Source organism: Lutzomyia longipalpis, chromosome 3 (genome assembly GCF_024334085.1).
Source record: "Lutzomyia longipalpis isolate SR_M1_2022 chromosome 3, ASM2433408v1".
Lineage (NCBI taxonomy): Eukaryota > Metazoa > Arthropoda > Insecta > Diptera > Psychodidae > Lutzomyia > Lutzomyia longipalpis.
This window is the reverse complement of record NC_074709.1, coordinates 29,374,766-29,400,438: the sequence shown is the minus strand read 5'-3', so window position 1 is coordinate 29,400,438 and position 25,673 is coordinate 29,374,766. Positions and strand designations below refer to the sequence as shown.

General features: G+C 34.3%; 2 protein-coding genes across 2 annotated transcripts; one reads left to right on the top strand and one right to left on the bottom strand.

Annotated features, from left to right (window-relative positions):
- Nucleotides 1-891: 891 nt before the first annotated feature.
- On the bottom strand, nucleotides 892-3,179 carry LOC129791524 (phosphate carrier protein, mitochondrial). The gene is made up of 4 exons (XM_055829684.1): nucleotides 2,934-3,179; nucleotides 1,769-2,199; nucleotides 1,216-1,708; nucleotides 892-1,144 (listed from the first exon to the last, which is right to left on the bottom strand). The coding sequence occupies exons 2-4, from the start codon at nucleotides 2,138-2,140 to the stop codon at nucleotides 981-983; spliced, it is 1,029 nt and encodes a 342-aa protein (XP_055685659.1). The 5' UTR covers nucleotides 2,141-2,199; nucleotides 2,934-3,179; the 3' UTR covers nucleotides 892-980.
- Nucleotides 3,180-4,000: 821 nt separating this feature from the next.
- LOC129793728 (plexin-A2) lies at nucleotides 4,001-20,962 on the top strand. The gene is made up of 9 exons (XM_055833966.1): nucleotides 4,001-4,366; nucleotides 6,799-7,544; nucleotides 7,780-9,153; nucleotides 9,242-9,649; nucleotides 9,714-9,949; nucleotides 10,531-12,851; nucleotides 13,609-14,310; nucleotides 14,404-14,549; nucleotides 15,083-20,962. Exons 2-9 carry the CDS (start codon nucleotides 7,170-7,172, stop codon nucleotides 15,248-15,250), a joined length of 5,730 nt encoding a protein of 1,909 aa, XP_055689941.1. The 5' UTR covers nucleotides 4,001-4,366; nucleotides 6,799-7,169; the 3' UTR covers nucleotides 15,251-20,962.
- Nucleotides 20,963-25,673: the final 4,711 nt, after the last annotated feature.

Genomic DNA, 25,673 nt, shown 5'->3' with positions numbered 1-25,673 from the left:
AATGAAAACGATGAAAATCATTGATGGATTAGCTCAAGGGGTATTTATATGAATGAAATTATTCTCCAGAGAGCCGCTTTTGAGTTTTTGAGTCCTAAAAGGGTTTACATTGAGGAGCAAAAGCCTAAAATAAACTTACTAAATTCAAGCCTAAGATGTGTTAAAATCAAGCCTAAGAAATACTTATTTTAAGCCTTATTCGTGTTAAATTTCAGCTGAAGAAAATTTCTCAAATTGTAGTCTTTAATTGATTTAGACTGAAAAGCAAAAATATAAAATACCAAAGACTTACCTCCAAAGTGTTAAATTCAAGCCTAAGAAATAAAAAATTTTAAGCCTTAAATGTGTTAAAGAGCTGAAGAAAAGTTTTTCAATTTGTAGTCCTTAATTAGCTTAGATTGAAAAGCAAAGGCCATACAAAAGTAGTAAATTTTAGCCCCAAACATGTTAAATTCAAGCTTTTAAAATTACTTAATTCGAGCGTAAAAAGTACTAAAACTCAAATCTAAAAATTACTAAATTTATGCTTAAATAGTGATAAATAGCCTATAAAGCCACTAAATTCTAACTTAAAAAGTACTAAACTCAATCCTAAAAGGTGTTAAATTTAAGCAGTAGAGAAGTTTATCAGTCTTTCAGTTTTTAAACCTTAAATGTGTTAAAGAGCTAAAGAAAAAAAAATTGTAGTTCTTGATCAGCTCAGACTGAAAAGCAAAAGCCTAAAAGTTCGAGCTTAAAAAGTACTAAAATTCAAACCTAAAAATTACTTTTAAGCTTAAACAGTGTTAAATTAAAGCTTAAGAAACTACTAAATTCAACCCTCAAACGTATTAAATTTAAGCCCTTGAAAAGGGGCTAAAAAAATTCCAAATAAAATTGATTTTTTGTAAATATGTTTTATCGATATTTTATTATTTACAATATTTCCATAAACTTTGATTTTTTTGGATAATATTTTCGTATTAAATAATCAAATGTTTCTAAGCTTGTTTGCCTGCCAACTTCTTCTTGAGAGATTCTGGCATTTCTGGTGGTGGTGGACGTGGCATCCTCAGCCAAACTTTAACAGCATCATAGATGAACCACTGAGCAGCTGTTAGGGTACCAATCATAACAATCCTAGGCATAAGACCCTTCCACAGTCCTATAAAAAATTTAGAATTTCATTAGAATTTCAAGAAGTTTGAGAGATTTTAAATTTTAACGGACACTCACCTGCAAATCCTAACTTCTTGGCTACATCAACGGCTGTTGCACCCTTCTCTTGATTCAATTTCGACACAACTGTGTCCGCAGGATGACTCACAATGGCACAGAAGACACCAGCAATGTAACCAGCAGCAAATGTAACAATTAGCTGTTCACCCTTTGTGCAGTCAGCACGGGGTTTGGGCACAACGTACTTGTAGAGAAGTTCAAGGGTACGCTCGAAGCAGGCAAACTTCATCATGGTGTAGGGGATCTGTCGCATCCACAGTGGGACGAGACCTTTGTAGAAGGCAGTCATACCTTCGTCTTTCATCATTTTTGGCAGTGCCTCACGTAGGGTATTTGCATAGCCAGGCATTGTTTGGATGCGCACCTTGGCTGCTTCCATTGGGGACAGGGCAATATCAGCGAAGAATTCAGCTGATGCTGATGCAGCCAAGTACAGTGTTGTACGCCATAGGTAGGAGTTTTCCTCACCGAGGATGTTGGAGTAGAAGACCTACAAAACATTTGAGTTTTTAGGTCTGATCTGACTTGAAAAAAAAAGGCTTTTCCTTACCTTGAAGACCTCGTAGAGGCCAAACTTGCAGAGACCCTGCATGGAGTAGCCAAAGAAGGTTGGTGCCCAACCTCTGGATAAACCAGTAATACCATCCTCAGCTAGGGTAACTTTGAAGCCTTGAAAGACGGATTTGTACTTGACGGGATCCACCTGAATGCGGCACTTGACAAGATCCAACGGTACAACCATGGTGTGCGTGAGTCCGCATGAGATTACACCACCCAGGCCGCATAGTGCAAAGTAGTGAGCTGACCCGAATTCACATGAATCACCCTCAGCAACGGCTTTTGCGGGTTCGCAGTTTGCCGTTGAGAAGGGTGTCTTGAAAGGCGACTGACGCGCTATTTCCTGCAACCGCCACACATTCATTGCTGCTGCGGTGAGTTTTTGTTGTTGTTGGTGGTGGGATTGAGTTGCTACAACAACGGCTGAAAAATGCAAATTTGTTTTTTTTAAGAACCTTTTATTAATTAATTTTTCATCAAAGTTGGTCTAATTCTTAATTTTCTTAGATTTAGAATATTTATTCTTCCTTCAACATTGTTAAGACGTAAAATTAATAAGAGCTAAAGAACAACTTTTCACGCATAAAAGTTCTCTTATTAGAACACTCAAAAAATTAAAATTTTTGATTAATGCAGTCTTATGTTTCATTATTTCATAACATTTCTCATTCAAATAGCTTGTGATCAGCCATTTTTAATCAGACGCCATCATTGAATGTTCTAAAAAATGTTCTTAAATAATTTTTACGAAATTTTCCACATTTTCCACCTTAAAAAGAAAGCCCTTTAAATAAATAATTTAAAGTGAAAAGCTCCCAAATTCTTCAAAGAATTTAGTGATTACATAGCTAAATTTCCCACAAAGAATTTTCTTGACCTTGGAATACTGGCCTCGTTTTCAGGGTTCACTTGTAAACAATTAAATTTGAACTGTTCCAACGGCTCTTTCCAGCAGAAAAAAATCACTTTAGCTAAATTTCCCCTCGATCGTGGACGCTGAATGTTGTAGAGATCACATTTTTGGGGGGAAATTTTTCGGTGAAAATTCATTTTCTTCCCACCTTACATAACAAACTTACGCAACTTTGGGGGTTTTCTGTGAAATTTTTGGGTTTTCTGGGAAATGGGAATGTGCAAAGGGGGCTGTGGATACGTACCAAGGGTAATGGGTTGATCTCCAGACGGTACAATAGCACAACCTTGATGAGATTGCAGGTGGTGTGGGTGCTCGAGAGACTCTCAAGGGGTGCACACACGAAAGAAAAACACACCAAGCGGTCTGTGAGACAAAAGGAGAACAACTGAAGGAAAATCTCTTAATCGTGATTGGGACGAAAATAGATCTCTCAGTGTCACAGCCAATACTCGTGATCCCGATTTTCACGCAAGCAAACGTGCGTCTCTCTGTGCACACATTACTAACTGCTTTCCCGCGCTTTTCCTTTTATTTATTGAAAGTGAAATGGAAAATTTTTTTTACTTTTCCTCCGGTGAGCGTCGGAAATGAAATCTCAGTTCAGAATTAAACGCGCAATTCTGCCAGAGCTTTCCGCACAAGACAGTGCCTTCCTCAGTGGCTGTGAGGAGAGGAAAATTTATTACAATCAAATTTACAACAATTATTATTTATTATTATTATTATTTATTATTATTATTTATTTCTTAAATAAATAATAAAATGTTTTACATTTTGGGTCTGAAACGTATGATCCAGAGATCGCAAAGGGGTTAATATGGGAAGGATCATAAAGGTTTCTTCTTTACTTTTCCTTGTAATTCCTCTACTCTTGTTGTTAAAAGAATTTCATATTAAATTTTATGAAAAAGAAATAGTTTAAAAAAAAGTTTAAAAAGAAAGGATAAAATTTAGAAAATTTCAGCCGTATTTTGATGACGTAAAAAGTTAACCTATTGCAATCCCTCCCAATATCCCTTAAATAATTTTTTTTTCTAAATTTTTAGATAATTTTAATATCAATTCTCTACAGTACAAGTACTAAACGTTAGACACTTAAATTTGCTTTTCCCATGGAAATGACAATCGGCGTCCCAAAAACTACGTACATAGTATGTGAATGGTTCAAAGCAAAAGTCATGTTTTATCAACGAAAACTCTCTGCATCCCTTTCTCACTGCCTCAATGGCCGATATCGCCATCCCTTTTATGTTGTAATTTTGTATGGTGAATGTGGGCACCAGAGGGCGTAACTGTGGCTTCTTGGGAGTCATTTTTCACACGAAATACCAAGGAATACTCGCCCGTGCAAAGAGACCCACTTCTTTGCGGGTATTTATTTGTGGAAAAAAAGGACTTTCTGTGGTGTTTTGGTGGTAAATTTGCAAACTCATGTGCATGCTTGTGGACGTTTTGTGATTGGGGATAGTGGAAAATTGTGAAAATTGTGTGATTTGGTGGAAAAAAGGGGTGTCTCGTCATGTCTTTCTCCAGCAAACCCCTTGGATTTTGAGGAAAATTCTTTTTTACATAAAGGGCTGGATTTTCCAAAATAATCAATTCACACTGCACAAATACACAAAGTGAAGAAAATTATTTTCTGGGAAATTCCCTGGGAAAATTCATTTAAATTGGGTGAGTTGTTTTAAAAAAAAATCGTGTAAGAAATTCTCCTCTCCAGTTTGCTCGCGAGAGTCATTGATCTGGGGCTTAACTCTGGTGCAATTTTGATGAATTTTTCCGAATTAATTTCACATCATTTTCTTCCTTTTCCCAAAATCTTTTTCCTTTCATTGCAAAATTATTTAATTTGCAAATTTTAAGGGAATTCTTATTAGAATATTTGATGGAAAAATTCCCGAAAAAAAAAGAAAATTTTGTATGGGCTGTGCGCGTATCTGTCAATGAGACCCGAAAGGCATTCACAGTGTGTGACCATTGTTGAGTGAATTGTTGCACATTTTTCCCACCAAATACAACCATTTCCATATGGCTGCCGCACAATTGCGCACCTACTGCGACTTTTGTGACATTTTTTGCCCCTTTCCGGGCCCCAAATGTACCCGGAAGGCACGGAAATCCTCCCGGAAGCACCCAAATTGTCCTCAAGTGGGAAGATTTTTTGCAAATTCTTCGGAGAAATGGGGCAAAAAAAGGGAAAATGATGGGAATGAGTGACTATAGACTGGGATGGGCTCGTTTGCAATATTTTCGGATGTTTATGTATAATATATAGACTACATTTCCGACTTTAAGTATATATTTATTGAAAAGGATGTTTCAATGTTGGGAATTATTATCCTTAATTTTTGTCTTCTTCGACATTTTGCTTCTTCTAATGAATTTTTATTTAATTAAGGATTTTTTTGTGTAGAGAAATAATACTTTAAGCCGGATAAGAGAGATAAAAAGCAAATTATTCACTACGCGATGATGGTGAAAAACAAGCGGAAGTTGAGTAACAAAATTAGTTAATTTAGGTATAAAGGAAATGTTGCAAAATATTAATCCCAAAAAACATCAAAAATAAATTTTGATTAATTTTTTTTAAAGGGAGGAGATCAAATTAGAAATTTTTAATAAATTTTTGAAATAGAATTTGGCGCCAGAACATTTTATTACTTCTCATTGTTTATGAGAAGAGACACAGGAAGCATTTGGGTTAATTTTCCTTGTCAGCATATTTAATTAATCTCTTTGTGATTTTGAGTAAACAAATCCACTGCAAATAAACATCTAAAGCAGCATAAATTCAGCATTATTATAAAAATACTAGAATGCAAATTAATTAATGAATTGTAATTAATAAAAGAAAATAATTAACACGTTAAGTACTGCGTATAATACACTGGATATTAATTTTTACGCAATGTGTAAAAAATAGATAAAACCGTTGAGAAATTTATGAAACAGAAAACAAATATTTAGTGAAACATTTTCGTGTTTCTTGTGTTCCGTGGATTTTTTTACATCTAAATTGTATACTTCAGTGTACAAACATTTTACTATTTTTTTGGTTTACCTATTTTAACCTGCTGGCCGCCAAGACCTTGGAGCTTCCTTAGAGCGCCAAGGTGGGGTCGTTGAACGACCCCAAGAAGGAAGTCGATTTTCTCATAAACTATAAAACCGGGAACTGTTGGGTCACTACCTTTAGACTCCTTATATAGTCCTCTTGCCCCTTGCATCACAAATTCGCCACCCGGAAACACGCAGAAGAAGATATTAGGGAAAAACATTTTTCACTCCTTTTTCACACTTTCTTCTTGAGAAATTTGCCACGAAGTTGACCGCAACTGCTATTTTTTTCACTACTTCCCCACATTCCCCTCACTTCCCGCACCGTGATAAATGGCAATATTTCTCGAATATTCTTTATTGTTTTGCACATTTATATGCTTTTAATTATGTTTTATGTTGTTTATGTTACTTATTCGCGATAATTCTGACACTGAGAAGGTAAAGTGAGAAAGTAAACACAACCCTTCAACCCCCTTCAACCATATGATTTATGATGTGACTAACTTCATTCTGAGAAATTTTCCGCAGCATGGCCGTTACACCAATTTTTGAATTCCCTTCTTCTACATTTTCCTTAATAACTTTTCTTGTGGTGGACGGATTGAGCTGAAATTTTTACACAACCTCCTCAGATAACCAAAGAACTTATTTCCAAAAGATGGGAATGGTATCTTTTATATTTATTAAGTTATAGCACGAAATATATGGCTGGGGTCGTTCAACGACCCCGCTTGGCGGCCTAGAGGTTAATATGTACGCAAAATTCTCAATATAATTTTAAAAATTAAACCAAATTATGAATTAAGGAAAGGGTGTGGCGAGTAGGGGTAGTTGAAGATTTTATGTATTAAATTACGCTACTATAAGAAAATCATTTTTACATTGAAGTGATTAAAATTCACTCTCACAACGTTTTAAAGTTATTTGAAAAGAATTTAAAAGTACGCAAATCCCACAAATTCCATCAACTGAATATTTCTTACTTTTCTAAGAATATTCTACAATAAATTCTAATTCGTTCAAAATATTTAATTCTTTTTTTTTAGTCTGTGCAACTAGGAAGATGGTGACACATTGGTCACCATGCTGTACCATGGGGTAGGCCAACCGGCACACTGCCAAATTCCAGGCTAACCACAAAGTTAAAACTTTCCTAGAATTAGGATTAATCTTTAAAAAATAATAAATAAAAGTGTCCATAAATCTTATCTTAAATTTAATACAAAAAAAAACAAAGTGAATCGTAAAGAGACTCAAATCGTATAAAATGTAGATGGTGCAAGATTAATCAGAAGACGAGATAAAGGAAGACTGAGAGAGACTCGATAATTTTTCCTTTACTTAATTGGCGCGCAGTGTGTGGACAAAGCGCCGTGGTGGACAAATGAGAGATTTGCATGAGGTGTGAGTGTTTGAAATGGCATTTGCGGCGTTTCTTGTGTTTGCGGCTGCTGTTGTTGGGGCATCCGTGTCACCGGCACCACCGAGGCCCGTACACACGCTAAATCACACCATAACGCATCGGCAGCACTTCACCACGCGCCTGAAGCACCTTGTTGTGGATCGGAATACGGGAAGGGTTTTTGTGGGGGGTGTAAATCAGCTGCACCAGCTGTCGCCGGATCTCGAAGTTGTGGCAACAGCTATAACAGGACCCAAGAATGATTCGTACGATTGTACGGTGCTTGAATGTCCATCGGATACTGTGCGTGAACTCACGGATAATGTGAATAAAGTCCTGCTCATTGATTACTCCACAAGTCGACTCGTTACGTGCGGTAGTGTGTTCCAGGTAAGTGTTTTTGATGTTGTTGTTGAGGGCGCAAGCCTTTGACTGCTTAGAAGTTAGTCGTTGACTGCTTAGCAGTAAGCAGTGCTCAACAGCAAGACTTTGACTGAGCTTGATTTTGAGTTCTGAACTGCTTAGCAGCAAGGCTTTCACTTCTTAGCAGAAGGCCTTAAACTGCTTTTTGCAGCAAACTCTTTATCTGATCTCCTAATTAAAAAAAAACATTAAACCCTTTTAGGGCGTTTGCACTGTTCGATCGTTGCAAAATGTAAGCGAAGTCGAGCAGGAGGTTCAAGAGGCTGTTGTAGCAAATAATGAGAATGCATCAACTGTTGCATTCATAGCACCTGGTCCACCGGATCCACCTGCTTCGCATGTAATGTACGTTGGGGTAACATTCACGGGTAATAGTCCATATCGTAGCGAAATCCCCACAGTTGCATCGCGTTCCCTCGAAAAGTCACGAATGTTCCAAATAGCATCGTCTGCCGTGACAACGGGTACGAGAATCTTCATAAATAGCGTCTCGAGGGAATCCTACTTGGTCAACTATGTGTATGGCTTTAGTTCTGAGCGATTCTCCTACTTCTTGACCACACAACTCAAGCACAATAGTCATTCAGCACCGAAGGAGTACATCAGCAAACTCGTTCGAATTTGCCAAGATGACTCCAACTACTACAGCTACACGGAGATCCCGATTGATTGTATCAGTGAAGCTGCTGGTGGGACAAAGTATAATTTAGTCCAGGCAGCATTTGTGGGGAAACCTGGATCGGATCTTGCGGAGAATTTGTCAATAACGCAGCAAGATGATGTGCTATTTGCCGTCTTTAGTGTTGGCAATGGGAATCGAACAACAAACAGGAGTGCTCTCTGTGTGTACTCCTTGAAGGCAATCCGGAGGAAGTTTATGCAAAATATCAAGGCTTGTTTCAATGGGAATGGGCCACGAGGATTGGATTTTATCTCACCAAACATGCAGTGCGTCCCGACCAAGTTGCAAACAATCTCTGAAGATTTTTGCGGATTGGACGTTAATTCTCCCCTTGGTGGGGAACAACCTATTGCTGCTATACCCGTTGCACTCTTCACAACACCCCTAACAGCTGTTGCAGCAACACGTACAAGTGGCTACACAGTTGTCTTCATTGGCACAGCCAAGGGGCACCTGAAGAAGGTTGTGGTTGAGTCAGCAACAGCTGCTCTAGAATATGCCGATATTGTTGTTGACGAAGGGAATCCCGTGAATGCTGATATGCACTTTGATACGCATCAGATGAACATCTACGTCATGACAACTAATAAAGTGTCAAAAGTACGCGTGAATGATTGCACAATTTATGCAACATGTGGGGAATGTTTGGGGGCACGTGATCCATACTGCGGATGGTGTTCGTTGGAGAATAAATGTAGCCTCCGGAGTAATTGTCAAGACGACACAAATGATCCCCTATTCTGGGTTAGCTACAAAACGGGAAAATGCACGACAATCACAGCCGTTATGCCGCATCAACTTCAACGAACAACAGCACGAACACTTGAGCTTGTTATTGATCATTTGCCTGCTCTCAAGGAGCACCTTGTCTGTGCTTTTACAATAGGTGAAAAGGTAAGTTACCTTACTTGCTAAGTCTGCCAAAACAAAACTAAGCAGGACAGGATAAACTTTAAAAATTATTTGTTCTCTGTTAAATTAGGTTCTGCTAACTAATGCAACGAGAAAACGAAATGGCGTCAATTGCACAACTCCACGCACAGATCTTCTGCCACAAATTCTCCCAGGTCGTCATCATTTCACATCACGCCTATCCGTGCGTACGGCTACGGGACCAGACCTTGTAACAACCAATTTCACCTTCTTCGACTGCTCAACGCATCTCTCCTGCACACAGTGTGTCTCATCGCAATTTCCCTGCGATTGGTGCGTAGAAGCGCATCGCTGTACGCACGACACGGCGGAAAATTGTCGAAATGACATCCTTGTAACGGGGGTTAGTCGATCCGGGCCCAGCTATCGTTCTGGCCCAACCTTTTGTCCCACAATCAATGCAACGGGCGATGGAAGTGAGATCCTCGTTGCGGCAGGGAGTAAGAAAAGCATAAAGGTACGTTGTTTGTTATTTGCTTCATTTGCAGACCTTAGTTGATGACTTTTTCTTAATTCTTCAGGTTAAAGTTCACATAATTGGACAATTTATCGTTCAAACACGCTTTGTGTGTCAATTCAACATTGAAGGGAGAGTTACGAGTGTCAATGCACAACTTCTTGGTGATACAATTTACTGCGATCCAATGGAGTTTATCTACACATCGAGATCACCCAATTTAACTGCAACATTTGCAGTTATATGGGGTGGTTCGAAGCCCCTTGACAATCCACACAACATTCATATCGTCATATATCGGTGAGTTTCTTTTGAGTCTTACATTCATCATAGATAAGTTCTTTCTTAGTTGAAAACTAGTTTCTTCTTTAGGAAAAGTTAGATTTTTTCTTTGTCAAAACTAGGTTTCTAGGTTATTTCTGTTCAATTAGAGTTGGATTACTTTTTAATTGTACCTTACAGTTTCTATTCTTAGTCATACCTTTATCTCCTTCTTAATTTAATTTAAGTTTCCTTTATATAAGTTAGATTCTTTTTATTCAAAACTAAGTTCCATCTTCTTCAAAAAAACTAAGACTCTTTTTAAACAAACTTGATTTCTTTTAGTTTATATTTAGTTTCATTTGTTTTTCATAATTATGTCTCTTTTTTTTATTTTTTTAGTTAGACTTTTTAGTTAGATTCTTTCTTATTAGTTAAGGCTTTATTCTTTGTTAGTCAAAGTATTTTTTCTAACAATGCTCGATCCCTTCTTTTCTTAGTCAAACCTAGGATTCTTCTTCATTAAATCTTAGTTCTTTCACAATCAAAGCTAGAATACTTCTAGGTTTAGCGATAATATTAAGTATAAATTACTGAAAACATTATTTAAAAATTTCTAGTTGCCGCGATATGTCCGACAGCTGCGGAATGTGCTTAGCCTTGTCGGAGAAGTACAATTGCGGTTGGTGCTCATCGTCAAATAGTTGCGAAGTTGAGGAGCAGTGCAATAAGCAGAGTGAAGGCAAAGTTGATTGGCTGAATCGTGCCCAAACTTGCCCCAATCCCGAAATTCATAGCTTTGAACCACGCACGGGACCGTGGGAGGGTGGAACGAACATTACAATTCGCGGAATAAATCTCGGGAAGAATTTCAGCGATATCTACAGTGGGGTAAAGATTGCGGGGATAAACTGTATGCCCTATGCGGATTTGTATGTGGATACAAAGCAAATTGTGTGCACGGTTGATAGTCCAGGTGTGCAGGCGTACCGTCATGGGAGGATTGTTGTGCAAATTTCGGACTATCGCGGGGAATCCAATACGGATTATGAGTTCGTTGATCCACGAATTGATGATTTTCAACCGAAATTTGGACCATTTGCCGGTGGGACGAAGGTGACGATTTTCGGAAAGTTCCTCAATGCAGGGAGCAACATTACGGCACTCATTGATAGCCTCCCGTGTGAGATTCTTTCGGCTGATGAGAATCAAGCACTTTGCCGTACAAGTCCAGCTGTTGGGAAGATTCGTGGTGGCCGCTTGAAGATGCTGTTTGACAATGGTGCGAGGGAATTTGCCGGGGAGGAGTTTGAGTATGTGGCCGATCCGGTGATCGAGTACGTCGCCAGTGGTCCCTCGGGGCAGCTAAAGGTGCCCAAGGGGATCCCAGCCGGCGGCATCAAGATCACCGTGATTGGTGATCACTTTGGGAGCATTCAAAAGCCCCAGATGTACGTTTACTTCGAGGGGAAGATGTTTGTCAGCCTGTGCGATACGGTTAGTGACACCGAAATGGTTTGTGATTCACCGTCAATTGATGCGGATGGGATTACCTTGGATGCCGATAGGCCAATGTTGCTGGAGTATGGTTTTCACATGGATGACGTGGCGAGTGTGCAGAATCTCTCATCGCGCAATAATCACTTTGAACTCTACCCCAATCCGGAGTATTTGCCCTTTGAGGAGAACGTCAAGTACTACAAGAGTGAGTATTTGACGATTAATGGGAAGAATTTGGATCGGGCATGCAAGGAATCCGATGTGATTGTCATGATTGGCACGGGGATGTGCAATATAACATCCCTGTCGCGTGGTCAACTAACATGTAGGCCACCAATTGAGGCAACAGACACCGAAGCACCGCATGTGGTTGTTCGTGTTGGGCACAATCTTCACTTCCAAATTGGCATTCTGTCCTATGCATCGCCTAATTTCATTCATGGCGTCACGAAAAATATTCTAGCCGTTGTCGGAGCGATCGTAGCCATTGTCTTGATCATCTTTGTGGGGCTCGTTGTGGCGTACCGGAAGAAAACAAGCGAAAGCAATCGCGTGCTAAAGAACATGCAGGAACAAATGGATATTCTGGAACTTCGTGTAGCGGCAGAGTGCAAGGAGGCCTTTGCGGAACTTCAAACGGAAATGACTGATCTCACGGGTGATCTCACATCTGGCGGTATTCCATTCCTGGACTATCGCACGTACGCCATGAAGATTCTCTTCCCCAATCACGATGATCACGGTGTCCTGCAGTGGGAACGTTCGGAGTTGTTGCGCAAGGAGAAGGGTCTCCGGCTCTTTGGGCAGTTGATCATGAATAAAACCTTCTTACTCCTCTTCATACGTACCCTCGAGAGTAATCGGTACTTCTCAATGCGCGAACGTGTCAATGTGGCCAGCCTCATAATGGTGACGCTCCAGAGTAAGCTTGAATACTGCACGGATATCCTCAAGACCCTCCTTGCGGACTTAATTGAGAAGTGCATTGATGGCAAAAGTCACCCCAAACTCCTGCTGAGGCGCACTGAATCCGTTGCGGAGAAAATGCTTTCGGCATGGTTCACATTCTTGCTGTATAAATTCCTGAAAGAATGCGCCGGTGAGCCACTCTATATGCTCTTCAGGGCAGTCAAGGGGCAGGTGGATAAGGGCCCAGTTGATGCAATAACGCACGAAGCGAGGTATTCACTGAGTGAGGAGAAACTCATTCGGCAATTGATTGAATTCAAATCAATGACGGTGTATGCCAGCATGACGCAACAACCAATTTTCTGCAATAATGTCGAAATGATGCCCACCAATACGGAGAATGTTCCCGTGAAAGTACTAGACTGCGATACAATTGGACAGGTGAAGGAGAAGTGTTTGGATACAATTTACAGGAATACCCAGTGGAGTCAGAGACCAAGGAGGGATGATCTCGATCTTGAGTGGAGAACAGGTAAGACGACCTTAAAAATTTTCTTTTTTTTTTTTAACTTAATCTCCTTCATTAGTTGTCGACACTTCCTGTTAGACTATTCTTCAATCTGAACTTTATTGCTAATATCCTATTGCCTCGGGCGTACTGACATGAAGCAGATAAGCAGAACTTTTAAGAGATAATCTCTTCCGGCGAAAAGGATCGCATATGCCGACTCCTTCTGGATACTGCTTTGTGAGGTTACGTTGATGCACGCTATTCCCTTCACGTTCAATTTTCGCGAAAAAATGTCGCCTTCACACTCATTTCACTGTTTGTCCACTTCTTACTACTTCTCACTACCCTTATCAAGTCCTTTTTGTTGTTTATTACAAGAAAATCCTCCTTTTTTCTCTAAAAAACTTCGAAGATGCGCGCGCTCGCCAATACTTCACTCTAAACATTACTCTGTCCCACATTAATACTCAAAATTCGGTGGTCCCAACTGGTGACATCGATCCAAAGCCGTAAAGCAATTTGAGGTTGAAATTTTGCTCTAGCGGCTACAATTTTTAAGATATCGACTTGAAATAAAAAGAAAATGAAACTTTTTGAGTTTACGCATCTTTTGGCGGCAGAAGTTTTCAGACTACTCTACTATGCAAAAATAGCTTCTCCTATGTTTCTCCTACGTTTCAATCCCCCCAGAACTAACCCGATCTTTTGAAACATATTCGTGAAACATTATTCTGTGAATTTTAAAATTTAACAGAAGCTTTTCTTTCCAAAAAAAAAGGAACATCCGGACGTGTTATCCTGTACGATGAGGATTCAACGTCAAAGGTTGAGAGTGAATGGAAGAAGCTGAACACGTTGCATCACTATCGTGTACCAGATGGGGCATGGCTTAGTTTGGTACCTAAGCAGAGTAGCATATATAATTTGTCAATTCTATCGGAGAAGAATGACAAATCCCACAAATATGAGACACTAAATCTGTCCAAATATGCCTCCTCGTCGCCACCATTCAGTCGTGCTGGGTCACCACTGAACAATGATAGTCAGGACAATGGGATAAAGTACTGGCATCTGGTGAAGCATCATGACACCGATGTGCAAAAGGAGGGTGAACGTGTGAATAAGATGGTGTCGGAGATCTACTTGACGCGCCTCCTGGCCACAAAGGGTACGCTGCAGAAGTTTGTTGATGATCTCTTTGAGACAATCTTCAGTACGGCCCATCGTGGTTCAGCACTCCCGCTTGCCATTAAGTACATGTTTGACTTTCTCGATGACCAAGCCATCCTCAATGGCATCACGGATCCCGAGGTTGTGCACACGTGGAAGAGCAATAGTCTACCACTTAGATTTTGGGTGAATCTCATTAAGAATCCCAATTTTGTCTTTGACATCCACAAATCCAATATTGTGGATTCATGCCTGTCGGTTGTGGCGCAAACCTTCATGGATTCCTGCTCAACGTCCGATCATCGATTAGGTGAGTTTTTTTTTTAAATTTTTTATCCTTAAATCTGAAGGATCAAACTCAAAAATAATAAATTATTCTTTTTATTTTTAATAATAATTTTAGGTAAGGATTCGCCTAGCTCAAAGTTGCTCTACGCCAAAGACATTCCATCGTATCGTGAGTGGGTGGAGAGATACTATGAAGACATTAAGAATATGCCAGCAATCTCCGATCAAGACATGAATGCGATGCTTGCAGAGGAATCCAGAGTAAGAACTTTTTTTTTTAATTTTATTTTTCACAAAATTTCATGAAAATTTCGAATTTTCCATACAGTTTATTAAATTAAAAAAAAAGTTTCTGATTTTTTAAAATTAATTTGTGGGTTGTTAAAAATGTATGTGTTGTTTCTGATAATTTCAATTTTTAAATTTTAAAAATTCTTTCAGTTGTTCTGAAATTTTGAAATATTCTTAAATTCTTTCTTATTGAAATTTTGAAAGTTTTATGAATTTTTTGAAACTTGTAAACAGTTGTTGAAACTTTCTGTTTTTTTGAAATTTTAAAAATATTTCTGCTGTTTGTGAAACTTTCTAACTGTTTATTCAGTTTCTGAAATTTTGTAGCCCTTTCTGAATTATTCTCTGAAAATTTCAAGCAGTTTGTGAATTTTTCAATTAATTTCTAAACTTTTCAAATAATTTGTTAAAATTTTTAATTTTTTTGCAATTTTTCTTTAAAAGAAAATGATTTTTAAGATAAAAAATTTTAATTAAAATGTAAAAAAAAAATATTTCTGCAGCTGCACACCACGGAGTTCAACACAAACTGTGCCCTCCATGAACTTTACACGTATGCTGTGAAATACAACGAGCAATTAACGGTGACACTTGAGGAAGATGAGTTCTCACAGAAGCAGAGGCTTGCCTACAAACTCGAGCAAGTTCACAATATCATGTCGTCTGAGTAGTTTTTCTCACACAACAACAACACCAATGGGATGCACCCTCGCTAGCAAAAGAAAAAAAGGTAAAAAAGACTCTGAATTTTTTATAAAGTAAAAAAAAAAAAGAAAAACTTTCCCCCCTTTTTCACTTTAAGTCAAACTACACTCTTTCGTGGAAATAATTAACCTTTTGAAAAATAAATGGCATAAATAAATATACTTTTCATAATATTTGGGGCAAAAAATTGTTCTCCCAAATTGAGATATATTTGCAAAAAAAAATGAAAATCATGAAAAAAATATCTCTCAAAACTATTTTTCTACTTTTATAAAAATGATAGTAAAAAAAATTTGTAAAGAGATGCACAACTTTTTTTCTTTTAAATTTTCATTTAAAAGAAAAAGAAAAAATAACTACAAATTAATATTTTCTTTTAATTAAAAGAAAATTAATTATAATATTATTGCAAAAGAAAAAAAAACTTATGAGTGAGATTAGCAATTAACCTACATTCCTTGTCGCCATTTTTTTTTTTGAATAATTTTTTTTGTTAATAAAAGAATTAACTTTCCGTGTTAGAGATCTTAAATGAAAATGAATTTTGTTTAAAAAAATAGAGCAATGCATTTAGAGCATTTTATGAAAGTGAGAGAGTCTACCAGAAAGTGCGATAAAATATTCCATTAAACAACGTATAAAAAAAACTAATTTCTGGTAAAAAAAAAGAGATTTTAGAGAGATACAAAAAAAAACGCGAATTAAATAAATAAAAGAAAAGCTGAAAAATGCCACAGAAGAAAATGCGCGATTTATTAAAAAAAAAAACAGAAGAAATCATGAAAAAAATCAGTGTGTGGATGTGTGTTTAACTCAGTGTCGTTGCTGGAATGTAGCTTACAAAAAAAAGATATTAAAATAATAGTAATAACAAAAAAATAGAAATAAATATTTGTTTACTGAAATAATGGAATTAAGAAATGAAAAAAATATCCAATCATGGATAAAATCTAATCGAACAAGAATAGCAAATCGATGTTGATTCAGTGTAAACTCAAATTTATTTATTTTTTTGCATTTTTTTTATTAATTACATTAAAAAAGTCTAATCTTTGTGTTCACTGGGAATGTTAATTAAAATAAAAATAGTCACGGTAGCTACAATAGAAGAATCAGGTTTTCAATTCTGAATTATTTACTTTGCAAATCTATGCTGCAATACTGATTTACAAGGAAGAGTTTGGTGTAGTGGTTAAAACCACACCATTGCAAGTTGATCGACGTGAGTTCGAATCCCACTAAAAATCACTTTTTTTTTGCTTTTTCTTACCTGTTTTTACCTTTTTATGCTTCTGGATTTGCTTGAAAATTTGCCAAATACTCAAGAAAATTAATTAGTGCAGCTCTATCTAATCTCAATGTACCTGTTTATTGGATTCTTTTTCCAAAAGGATTTCTCTACAAAATGATTTACAAATTTTTTCAACTTTACAAATTTTTTCAACACAAATTTTTCTTAAAAAAGTAAAACAAACATTTTGCAGTGTTTTGCAGTAAATTTTCCAGAGTTGAGAACATTCTAAAGAAAATTTCTCAGTGTCTCTTAACACACGGCACTAGGCGATTGGGGATAGGCTGACTTAATGGTTAATGTTAAGTCATTTGCATTGATGAATTTGCAACAGAGAAAATTCGCAAATTTAATCCCCACTATTCGCTCGAAATAAGCCAATTTCACTGCCACTCTTCCCCCAATTCTCACAGGCTTACAAATATTTATATAAAAATAATAAAAAAAAATTCCCCAGCAGTGTTAGCAGACCTAGGTCTCTCAGGGACTAGGCTGTTCTCACGGATAAACAAAAGAAGGAAAATCTATCACCGTGCTTTGTAGAACAAAAAGAAATAAATTTAAAATAAAAACTGACACGAAGAATTTTAAAGGTGAAGAAGGCAATTTTCGCGACTTTTTGTGTATTTTTTGAAGACTGATTTTAAAAGTATAAAAAAAAACGTATAAAATTGAGAAATATAGAAAACAAAATGAGAAGAATCTTTATTGGAAGAAGTGAAGAAAAAAAAATGATTTACTAGTGAAAGAAAAAAAAAGAATTATTATATTATTATAATAAATATATATTATAGAGAATATAGGATGGAACAGTGAGTGATGGAAACTACGAAGAAAATTAAGAAGAAAAAAATGATTGTCAGTGTTTTCGCCTGAATGTCAGCTGAATTTCTCAAAAAAAAATTCCTTTTCCAATAAAAATGAAAAATTATATTAAATTAATGATGAAAATCCTAGATAATAGGCGAGACAAAAAAATGCATATCTATTTTTGTTTTCTATTGAATAAAAAAAAAAACATTTAAAAAAATTGTGAAAAAAAGATAATCTTAGCTATGTCTAATAAAATCAATTAACGTGAGAGAGAGAGAGAGAGAGAATTTAACAATGCAAGAAAAGCATTCTCTTTAAAAAGGAAAAAAAAGAAAATAATAAATTAATAAAAGAAAAATTTTATACACGATAAAATAGCAAAAAAAGGACAAATTTATCTCCATTATTATTACTTAAAGAAAAAAAAGATTTTGCAAAAATTATCGGAGAATAATATACCAAAAGAGTGTATATTTAATACATAATATTAGATATCTAATATTTCCTTGTACCTCAATTTTAACACACATTCCCTCCTTTACCCTCAATTTCCAACGTTTTCCTTTCAAAAATTCTTTTATTTTCTATTTCTATTTTAAACAAAAAATCCTTTTCTATTTACTATTCAATGGAAGTCCTCACCGAGAATTTCTTATTCACACTTTTAATGAAAAAAAAAACATCTTCCTGTGCCAACTTCCCGACACAATCATCCACTCTGAGGACTGTCAAGAATGTCAAAAAGAACAAAGAGAAATCCTTTGATGTTAGAGGACTTTATTCATTTAGAGGCTCTAATAAAATTATTAGAAGAAAGTAGGAAAAAGAAAATCGTCAAGAGAACGAAATAAAAAAAACTTTGAAGAAATTCTTTTATTGATTTTCCCTTATGATTGCTGCATCCAGATTGAAAAAAATTTCTGAAACATTTGAAAAAAAAAAGTCGTCAAAAGTCCTAAAATGAATAAACTCCTTTTCACAATTGTTTTCATGATTTCAAGCACCTTTATGGATTTTATTTCAAAGCCATTCAAACATCGTACAAAAGAAAAACTTTACAGCACATTTTGAAAAGAAAATTCAAATTTTGAGTTCAAAAAATATTATTTAAGGATTAAAAAATTAATATTTCTTTACAAATTCAATTGAGAAAAAAATGCAAAATATAGGCAGCTTAAAAATATTCTTCTCTATTAGACTGAAAATGGATGACTTTGAAGAAATTTGTTGATTTAATTTGCTTTTAATTTGTTCGTTTAGAAAATCATTCAAACTAATTAATTTTCTAATTGTTAATTTGCACCTGAAAGTATGCAAAAAAATGTATTAATTTCATCAAAGGGCTTATTTACTTCTTTTTGACATCCTTCAACTTCTTAATGAGCAAAAGAGAAAAAATTAAATAAATCTAAATCTAATCCTTAAAGTGTCTTCTATTTCTCCAATTTCACGAAATAAAATTATTAAAAGAAAATGAAAGAAAATTCCATGAATTATCTACCCTAAAAAGAAATATAAAAATAATAAAATCACGACCAAGTCCTCTCATGCTCCTCAAGCAAAAGAACTACTAAACCAACAACAAATAACTAAATTAAATAAACTCGTGGAAATGCTTAAGAACGATTTAATGAAGAAATAAAAACTTGAAGAAGAAAAGATAAATAATAAAAAAAAAGATTTATGGGGAAAATGTGTAAATGTACGATAGATAGTGTAAGAAAAAAAAATAATCTGTGGGTTGTGCGAATAAAAAAAAACGACAAAATAATGAAACTCAAAGTGAGAGCTATTATGTACTACTAGATAAAGAAAAATCACACACAGTAAAATAAAAAGAAAAAAAATCTTTTACTAAGGATTTACACGCAAAGAAAATAATTGCAATACTGGCAGAAGAGAGAAGAAAAATAATAATTAAAGAAAAAAAATCGTCTGCACGTGTTTTTTGTACGTTGGATGTCATTTTAAGAGATGTTCAAAAAGAAAAAAAAACAAATTAACCTTCCTTTTGTGTGCCATTGAGTGTCTATCTCTGTAGGTAACTTAAATGCCCTACCTTGCCCACCCAAGTTCCCCCGAGAGAATTTAACTAAAAGAAAAGTAAAAAAAAATGAAGAATAAGAATACATGCACTCCTTCCCGAGTCCTTTTAGAATTTAGAAGAAAGATTAAATAAAATAAAATAAAATGTCAGAAAAATTGTTTGAAGCTGTGTGAAGGGGGAATGAAATAATAATGAAAATAATTGGAGCTTTGGGAAGGAATTTTCTTGCAAATTGAGAATATTCCAGCGGTGAAAGGTCAAAAGATTCTGCTAATTTATTACGACAATATGCTTAGAATGATTTTAAAATTAGCTCAAATTGAAATTAAATTGAATAATTTTTTTTAATAAAATCATTTCAGCCTCAAAGTGAATAAACTCCTTTCCTCACAAAAAGTTTTCTTTGAAAGCTTATCTTTTCATAAATTAATTTTAAAAGAAATATCCTTTCAAGTTTTTACCCCTTTCACAGCTTCACACCCCCGCATAGATGCTGCAAAGAAAACTAAAAATAAACAAATTATGCCACCACCCTCCCCCAAACTAAACAAAAAAAAATCACTCGAGCTATAAAAGAAATAAAAAACAAAAAACTCACGATTAAAAAAAGACATTAAAAAAATAAATTTAAGCTGCTCTTGTAAGGAATTCACAATCTTGATGGGGATCTTATCTGAGTGCCTCAGGGGGATCTCTCATTCATCTTTGTATTGCTAAAATGAATTATTAAAATACGGAAAAAAAAAGAATTTCAAAGTAATTTATCAAGAAAACAAAAATTAATCAAATTGCACCCGAAGCTCACACACACGCCCTCCCGAACTCACTCAGGCAATATCCTCGTGCTCTGTAAATAGTCTTTCATTTCTTTCTTTAATTTTCTGTTTTCTGAAATAAATGTAATAAAATACAAACAAAAAGATATGAAAAAAAAAAATAATTTCTATATTTCTCAGAGAAAAAAAAACGGATGATATATAAACTAACTCTCTAATAAATGGTGAAGAATTGAAAGAAAAAAAAGAGCTGAATCCACTTTTTTTCGTAGCAAATTAAGCGAATTTTAAAGACACATGAAGTAATGCATAAAAATTCAATTGAATGACGGTTTAACGATCATTTCAGAATTAAAAGAAAAATTAAGAAAAAAAAATCGTTGCTGTAGAATAAAAACAGAAAATGAGTGTGAAAATAAAGTATTTGCTAAAAGAAAAAGAAGATAAAAAATTGATGGAGACAGAGGAAAAGCTATGAGAAAAAATTTATGTAGATGGGAAATACCACAAAAGAGAGAGAAGAGTAACGTTGAGAGTTGCTCGTAAAGATGATGATGAAGAAGATGAGCAAAAAAAGTAGATAAAATAAATGGAGGAGAAATGAGGAGGTGAAAAACAAAAAAAAAAGAAAAGAAATAATTAAAAACTATATATACATGTCATATTCTATGAATGAATGTCTATTTTTATGGTTTTATTATAAATTGAATGATTTTTGTAAAAATAAATGTAATATTCATACAAAAAAAAATTGTTTTTATACCTTCATCGAATTTCTTTCATTACGCCTTTGAATATTTTGATCCGATGAAACTCCAAGGAAAAAAAATTGAAAATTCTTATTTTTTGTATTTGAAACTTCCCTTTGGTACATATCGATCAGGCTCATCGACGAACCTGCGGGTACGGGATGACCCAAAAATCCATTCAGATTTGCTCTAAAATCAACAGGAGAGCCACAAAATGCGAAAAACTGATTTTAGCCAAAAATATGTCTAAACTTCAAGGTAAAAATTGAAAATTCTTATTTTTTGTATTTGAAACTTCCCTTTGGTACATATCGATCAGGCTCATCGACGAACCTACGGGTACGGGATGACCCAAAAATCCATTCATATTTGCTCTAAAATCAACAGGAGAGCCACAAAATGCGAAAAACTGATTTTAGCCAAAAATATGTCTAAACTTCAAGGTAAAAATTGAAAATTCTTATTTTTTGTATTTGAAACTTCCCTTTGGTACATATCGATCAGGCTCATCGACGAACCTGCGGGTACGGGATGACCCAAAAATCCATTCAGATTTGCTCTAAAATCAACAGGAGAGCCACAAAATGCGAAAAACTGATTTTAGCCAAAAATATGTCTAAACTTCAAGGTAAAAATTGAAAATTCTTATTTTTTGTATTTGAAACTTCCCTTTGGTACATATCGATCAGGCTCATCGACGAACCTGCGGGTACGGGATGACCCAAAAATCCATTCAGATTTGCTCTAAAATCAACAGGAGAGCCACAAAATGCGAAAAACTGATTTTAGCCAAAAATATGTCTAAACTTCAAGGTAAAAATTGAAAATTCTTATTTTTTGTATTTGAAACTTCCCTTTGGTACATATCGATCAGGCTCATCGACGAACCTGCGGGTACGGGATGACCCAAAAATCCATTCAGATTTGCTCTAAAATCAACAGGAGAGCCAGAAAATGCAAAAAACTGATTTTAGCCAAAAATATGTCTAAACTTCAAGGTAAAAATTGAAAATTCTTATTTTTTGTATTTGAAACTTCCCTTTGGTACATATCGATCAGGCTCATCGACGAACCTGCGGGTACGGGATGACCCAAAAATCCATTCAGATTTGCTCTAAAATCAACAGGAGAGCCACAAAATGCGAAAAACTGATTTTAGCCAAAAATATGTCTAAACTTCAAGGTAAAAATTGAAAATTCTTATTTTTTGTATTTGAAACTTCCCTTTGGTACATATCGATCAGGCTCATCGACGAACCTGCGGGTACGGGATGACCCAAAAATCCATTCAGATTTGCTCTAAAATCAACAGGAGAGCCACAAAATGCGAAAAACTGATTTTAGCCAAAAATATGTCTAAACTTCAAGGTAAAAATTGAAAATTCTTATTTTTTGTATTTGAAACTTCCCTTTGCTACATATCGATCAGGCTCATCGACGAACCTGCGGGTACGGGATGACCCAAAAATCCATTCAGATTTGCTCTAAAATCAACAGGAGAGCCAGAAAATGCAAAAAACTGATTTTAGCCAAAAATATGTCTAAACTTCAAGGTAAAAATTGAAAATTCTTATTTTTTGTATTTGAAACTTCCCTTTGGTACATATCGATCAGGCTCATCGACGAACCTGCGGGTACGGGATGACCCAAAAATCCATTCAGATTTGCTCTAAAATCAACAGGAGAGCCAGAAAATGCAAAAAACTGATTTTAGCCAAAAATATGTCTAAACTTCAAGGTAAAAAACAAAGTCTAATTTGTCACGGTGGCCAGCAAAATTCTCCAAAAGGGTTAAGAAAGAATTAAAAGCAATATTTACGTTCTAAGAAATGACGTCAACTTTTTTCCAGCGACTTTAATATTTTTTTATTTATTGTTAGAAATCTACTGAACCGATTTTGATGCAAAGAATAAAGAATAAAGAAAATTATGAAATCAATTACCTTTTCTATAAGAACTTCACCAACTCCTGTGACCAAAAGAGAATTTTTCTTTAAACAAATAAAAAGCAAAATATTTATTTCTTCAGATTCTTTTTTTTTTATTAATATCTCAAATACAATATATTTTTTTCTTTTGCTTTAATTTAATAATTTTTGGGGGAATAAAAAGGGCGTGTTTCTTTGTCATTTTTTGTTGTTGTCACTCTATTTTGTTTTTTTTTTCTTTAATAATAATTTGTATATTATATAGGGCGTTATAAGAAGTCCATTCTTCAATCAAATCGACAATATATATTTATTTATTTTAATAATATATAATAAAAATCCTGTTTGTTGTGTGATTAGAAGACACTTAAAAACTAATGATAAAAAGGCAATAGGAGGAAGAACACTGTAAGACATCATTTTTCTTTTGAGTTTTCTTCATTAAAATTTTGCTGATTTGTTTAATTTTTTCTTCTTTTTTCTTTAGATTGAAATATGCTTCCATTGCTACACGCATTAGATATATATTTCTTTGATTTTATATACAAAATAAAATATATATTAGACAATAGGTAGGTAGGTAGGTAATTAAAAATATATAAAACATGAAAAGGAATTTTTTTTACAAATAAATTTGAATTAATTCTCTCACAATTTAATGAGATTGGTTGGTTCCACTGGTACATGACTTTTTCTTTTCTTTCTTTGCTTTTTCTTCTTCTTGACATCTTTCATCTACAATAATAAGACGTTTACTACGGAATATAGTAGGTTAATTAAAAGAATATAATATATCTTCCATTCAAAAGAGCTTTGCACTGTTATTCCATTGATAAAATCAAACAAATTTTGCTTAAAGTGGAGCTTCAGTGCAAAGTTAACTTGAATAGAAGATTAAAATTTGATCTTATGTTTCTTTTCCCATTTTTTTTTTTTGTAAATAAAATATTCATTCTCTACTTTCATTTCATTTTAAATAATTCTTTTTCTCTCTACAATTCTCATCTAAAAATATACATTTCTCATCCTTCTCTCATTCTCTTTTCTTTATTATAAAACTCTTTTTTTTCTAACTTTTTCTTTTTGTGATTCTCCGCCTCTTTTTATTCTTTTAAAAAATATTTCTTAATTTTTTTTTGAAAATAGAAAATCTAAAAATTGAAAAGAAATGTCTTAGTCTCACAAAGTCGCCGAAAAAATATTCTTTTATCTCCAAAATATTTTTGATTCTTTATTTCTTAATTTAGGGGATGGAGTTGGGGACACATATGTATGTATCTTATGACCCTCAGAGCTGTTTCAAAGTATAGCCAAGAAAAAAAAGATCTTTTAGCTCTTTCATCAGGCCTTGGTGAACATTCAGAACGCTTAAATACCTTATTTTTTCTTCTTTTCTATTTACAATTAAATAGCGAAAGACATTTTTCTTTATTTTTCTCTTTCTTTTGGATTGTTTCGAGGGCGAATCACAACGAGATTTAGTTTATTTATTTATTTATTCTTTTATTACAAATATAAACCTTGCACATTTATTACGGATATTACAATTTTATGTTGCAAAAAACACACGAATTTATTCCCTGTACTATGTCTACATTTTTTTTATTGCCACAGAAAGGATATTTCCTGGAAAGAAATGATTTTGTTGTTTTTTTTCCTAAATAATCTTCTCAAATAATAAAGATTTTACATTAGTTTTAATTTTGATTATCAATTTTTTTATTAAGAAATTAGAAAATAGCTTTAGTTCGCCTAAAATTTGGGTTTAAAAGTAGTTTTTTTTTTATTAAGAGGAAGCTCTGAAGCACTAAAACGATCCTCAGATAAAACCAAATTGATTTATCAAATGGTTTGATATATTTTTCAAAATTATTTCCTGGATTTAAAAATTCATATATTTTTTAAAATTTTTTTCTTGTCAGGAACTCTTTCATTTTTGTTTAAGAAAATATTTAAGGCTATGAAAGAAAAGGTTCATGAAAGTCTTCTAAAAGAAATAAAATTAAAATAAAGCAGATTTTTTAAAATTCAGAAATAAAATTGAAAAATAACTCAAAGTACTGATTGAATCAAAGTTCTTTCTTCTTGGAAATTTTCCCAATTAAATTATTAAATAAATTTTTTTTCTCAATTTTATGTTCAAGATTTAAAAAATCTTCAAATTCTAGTTTTTTTTTCAAGAAATATCCTTTGTGCGCAATGTATTGTAATGAGGAAGAACAAGTCTAAAGAAGTTCTTATTAGAAGTTTTTCTTTCTTTCCTTAAGGTCATTTAATTGATTTTGGAGGACATTAACGAATAGTTTTGGGGAGATTCTTCTCTTTTCTCATCTCCTTCAATCTCTTTCATTTCTTTCACACGACAAAATAATACTGCAGGCTTGCAATTTCACTTTCTCTCAGTGATATGTCTTTTTATGTTTTTCTCTTTTTTCAAAAAAATAAAATATGAGTGTGTCATTTGTTTTTGTTTTTTTTTAAAGGGATTCTGGCAAATTTTCTGGAACACAGAGAGCATTATCTTCACAACGAGATTCCTTCGAATGAGATACATTAAACACCATTTTTTTCCATTAAATATATATTAAATCTCTCTCTTTCTTCTTATAGATTCTCTATCTCTATCACATTTTTCCCCTTTCTCGTTCTCAAAAAAAAATTATTTATTATTTATTTTAGAAGGTAAAATAATATTTCACACAAGAGAACCTTTTTTTTTCTACAAAATAAATGAAAATCCTTAAAAGATATATAAGGAGTGAAAATATTAAAGAAAAAAAAAGAA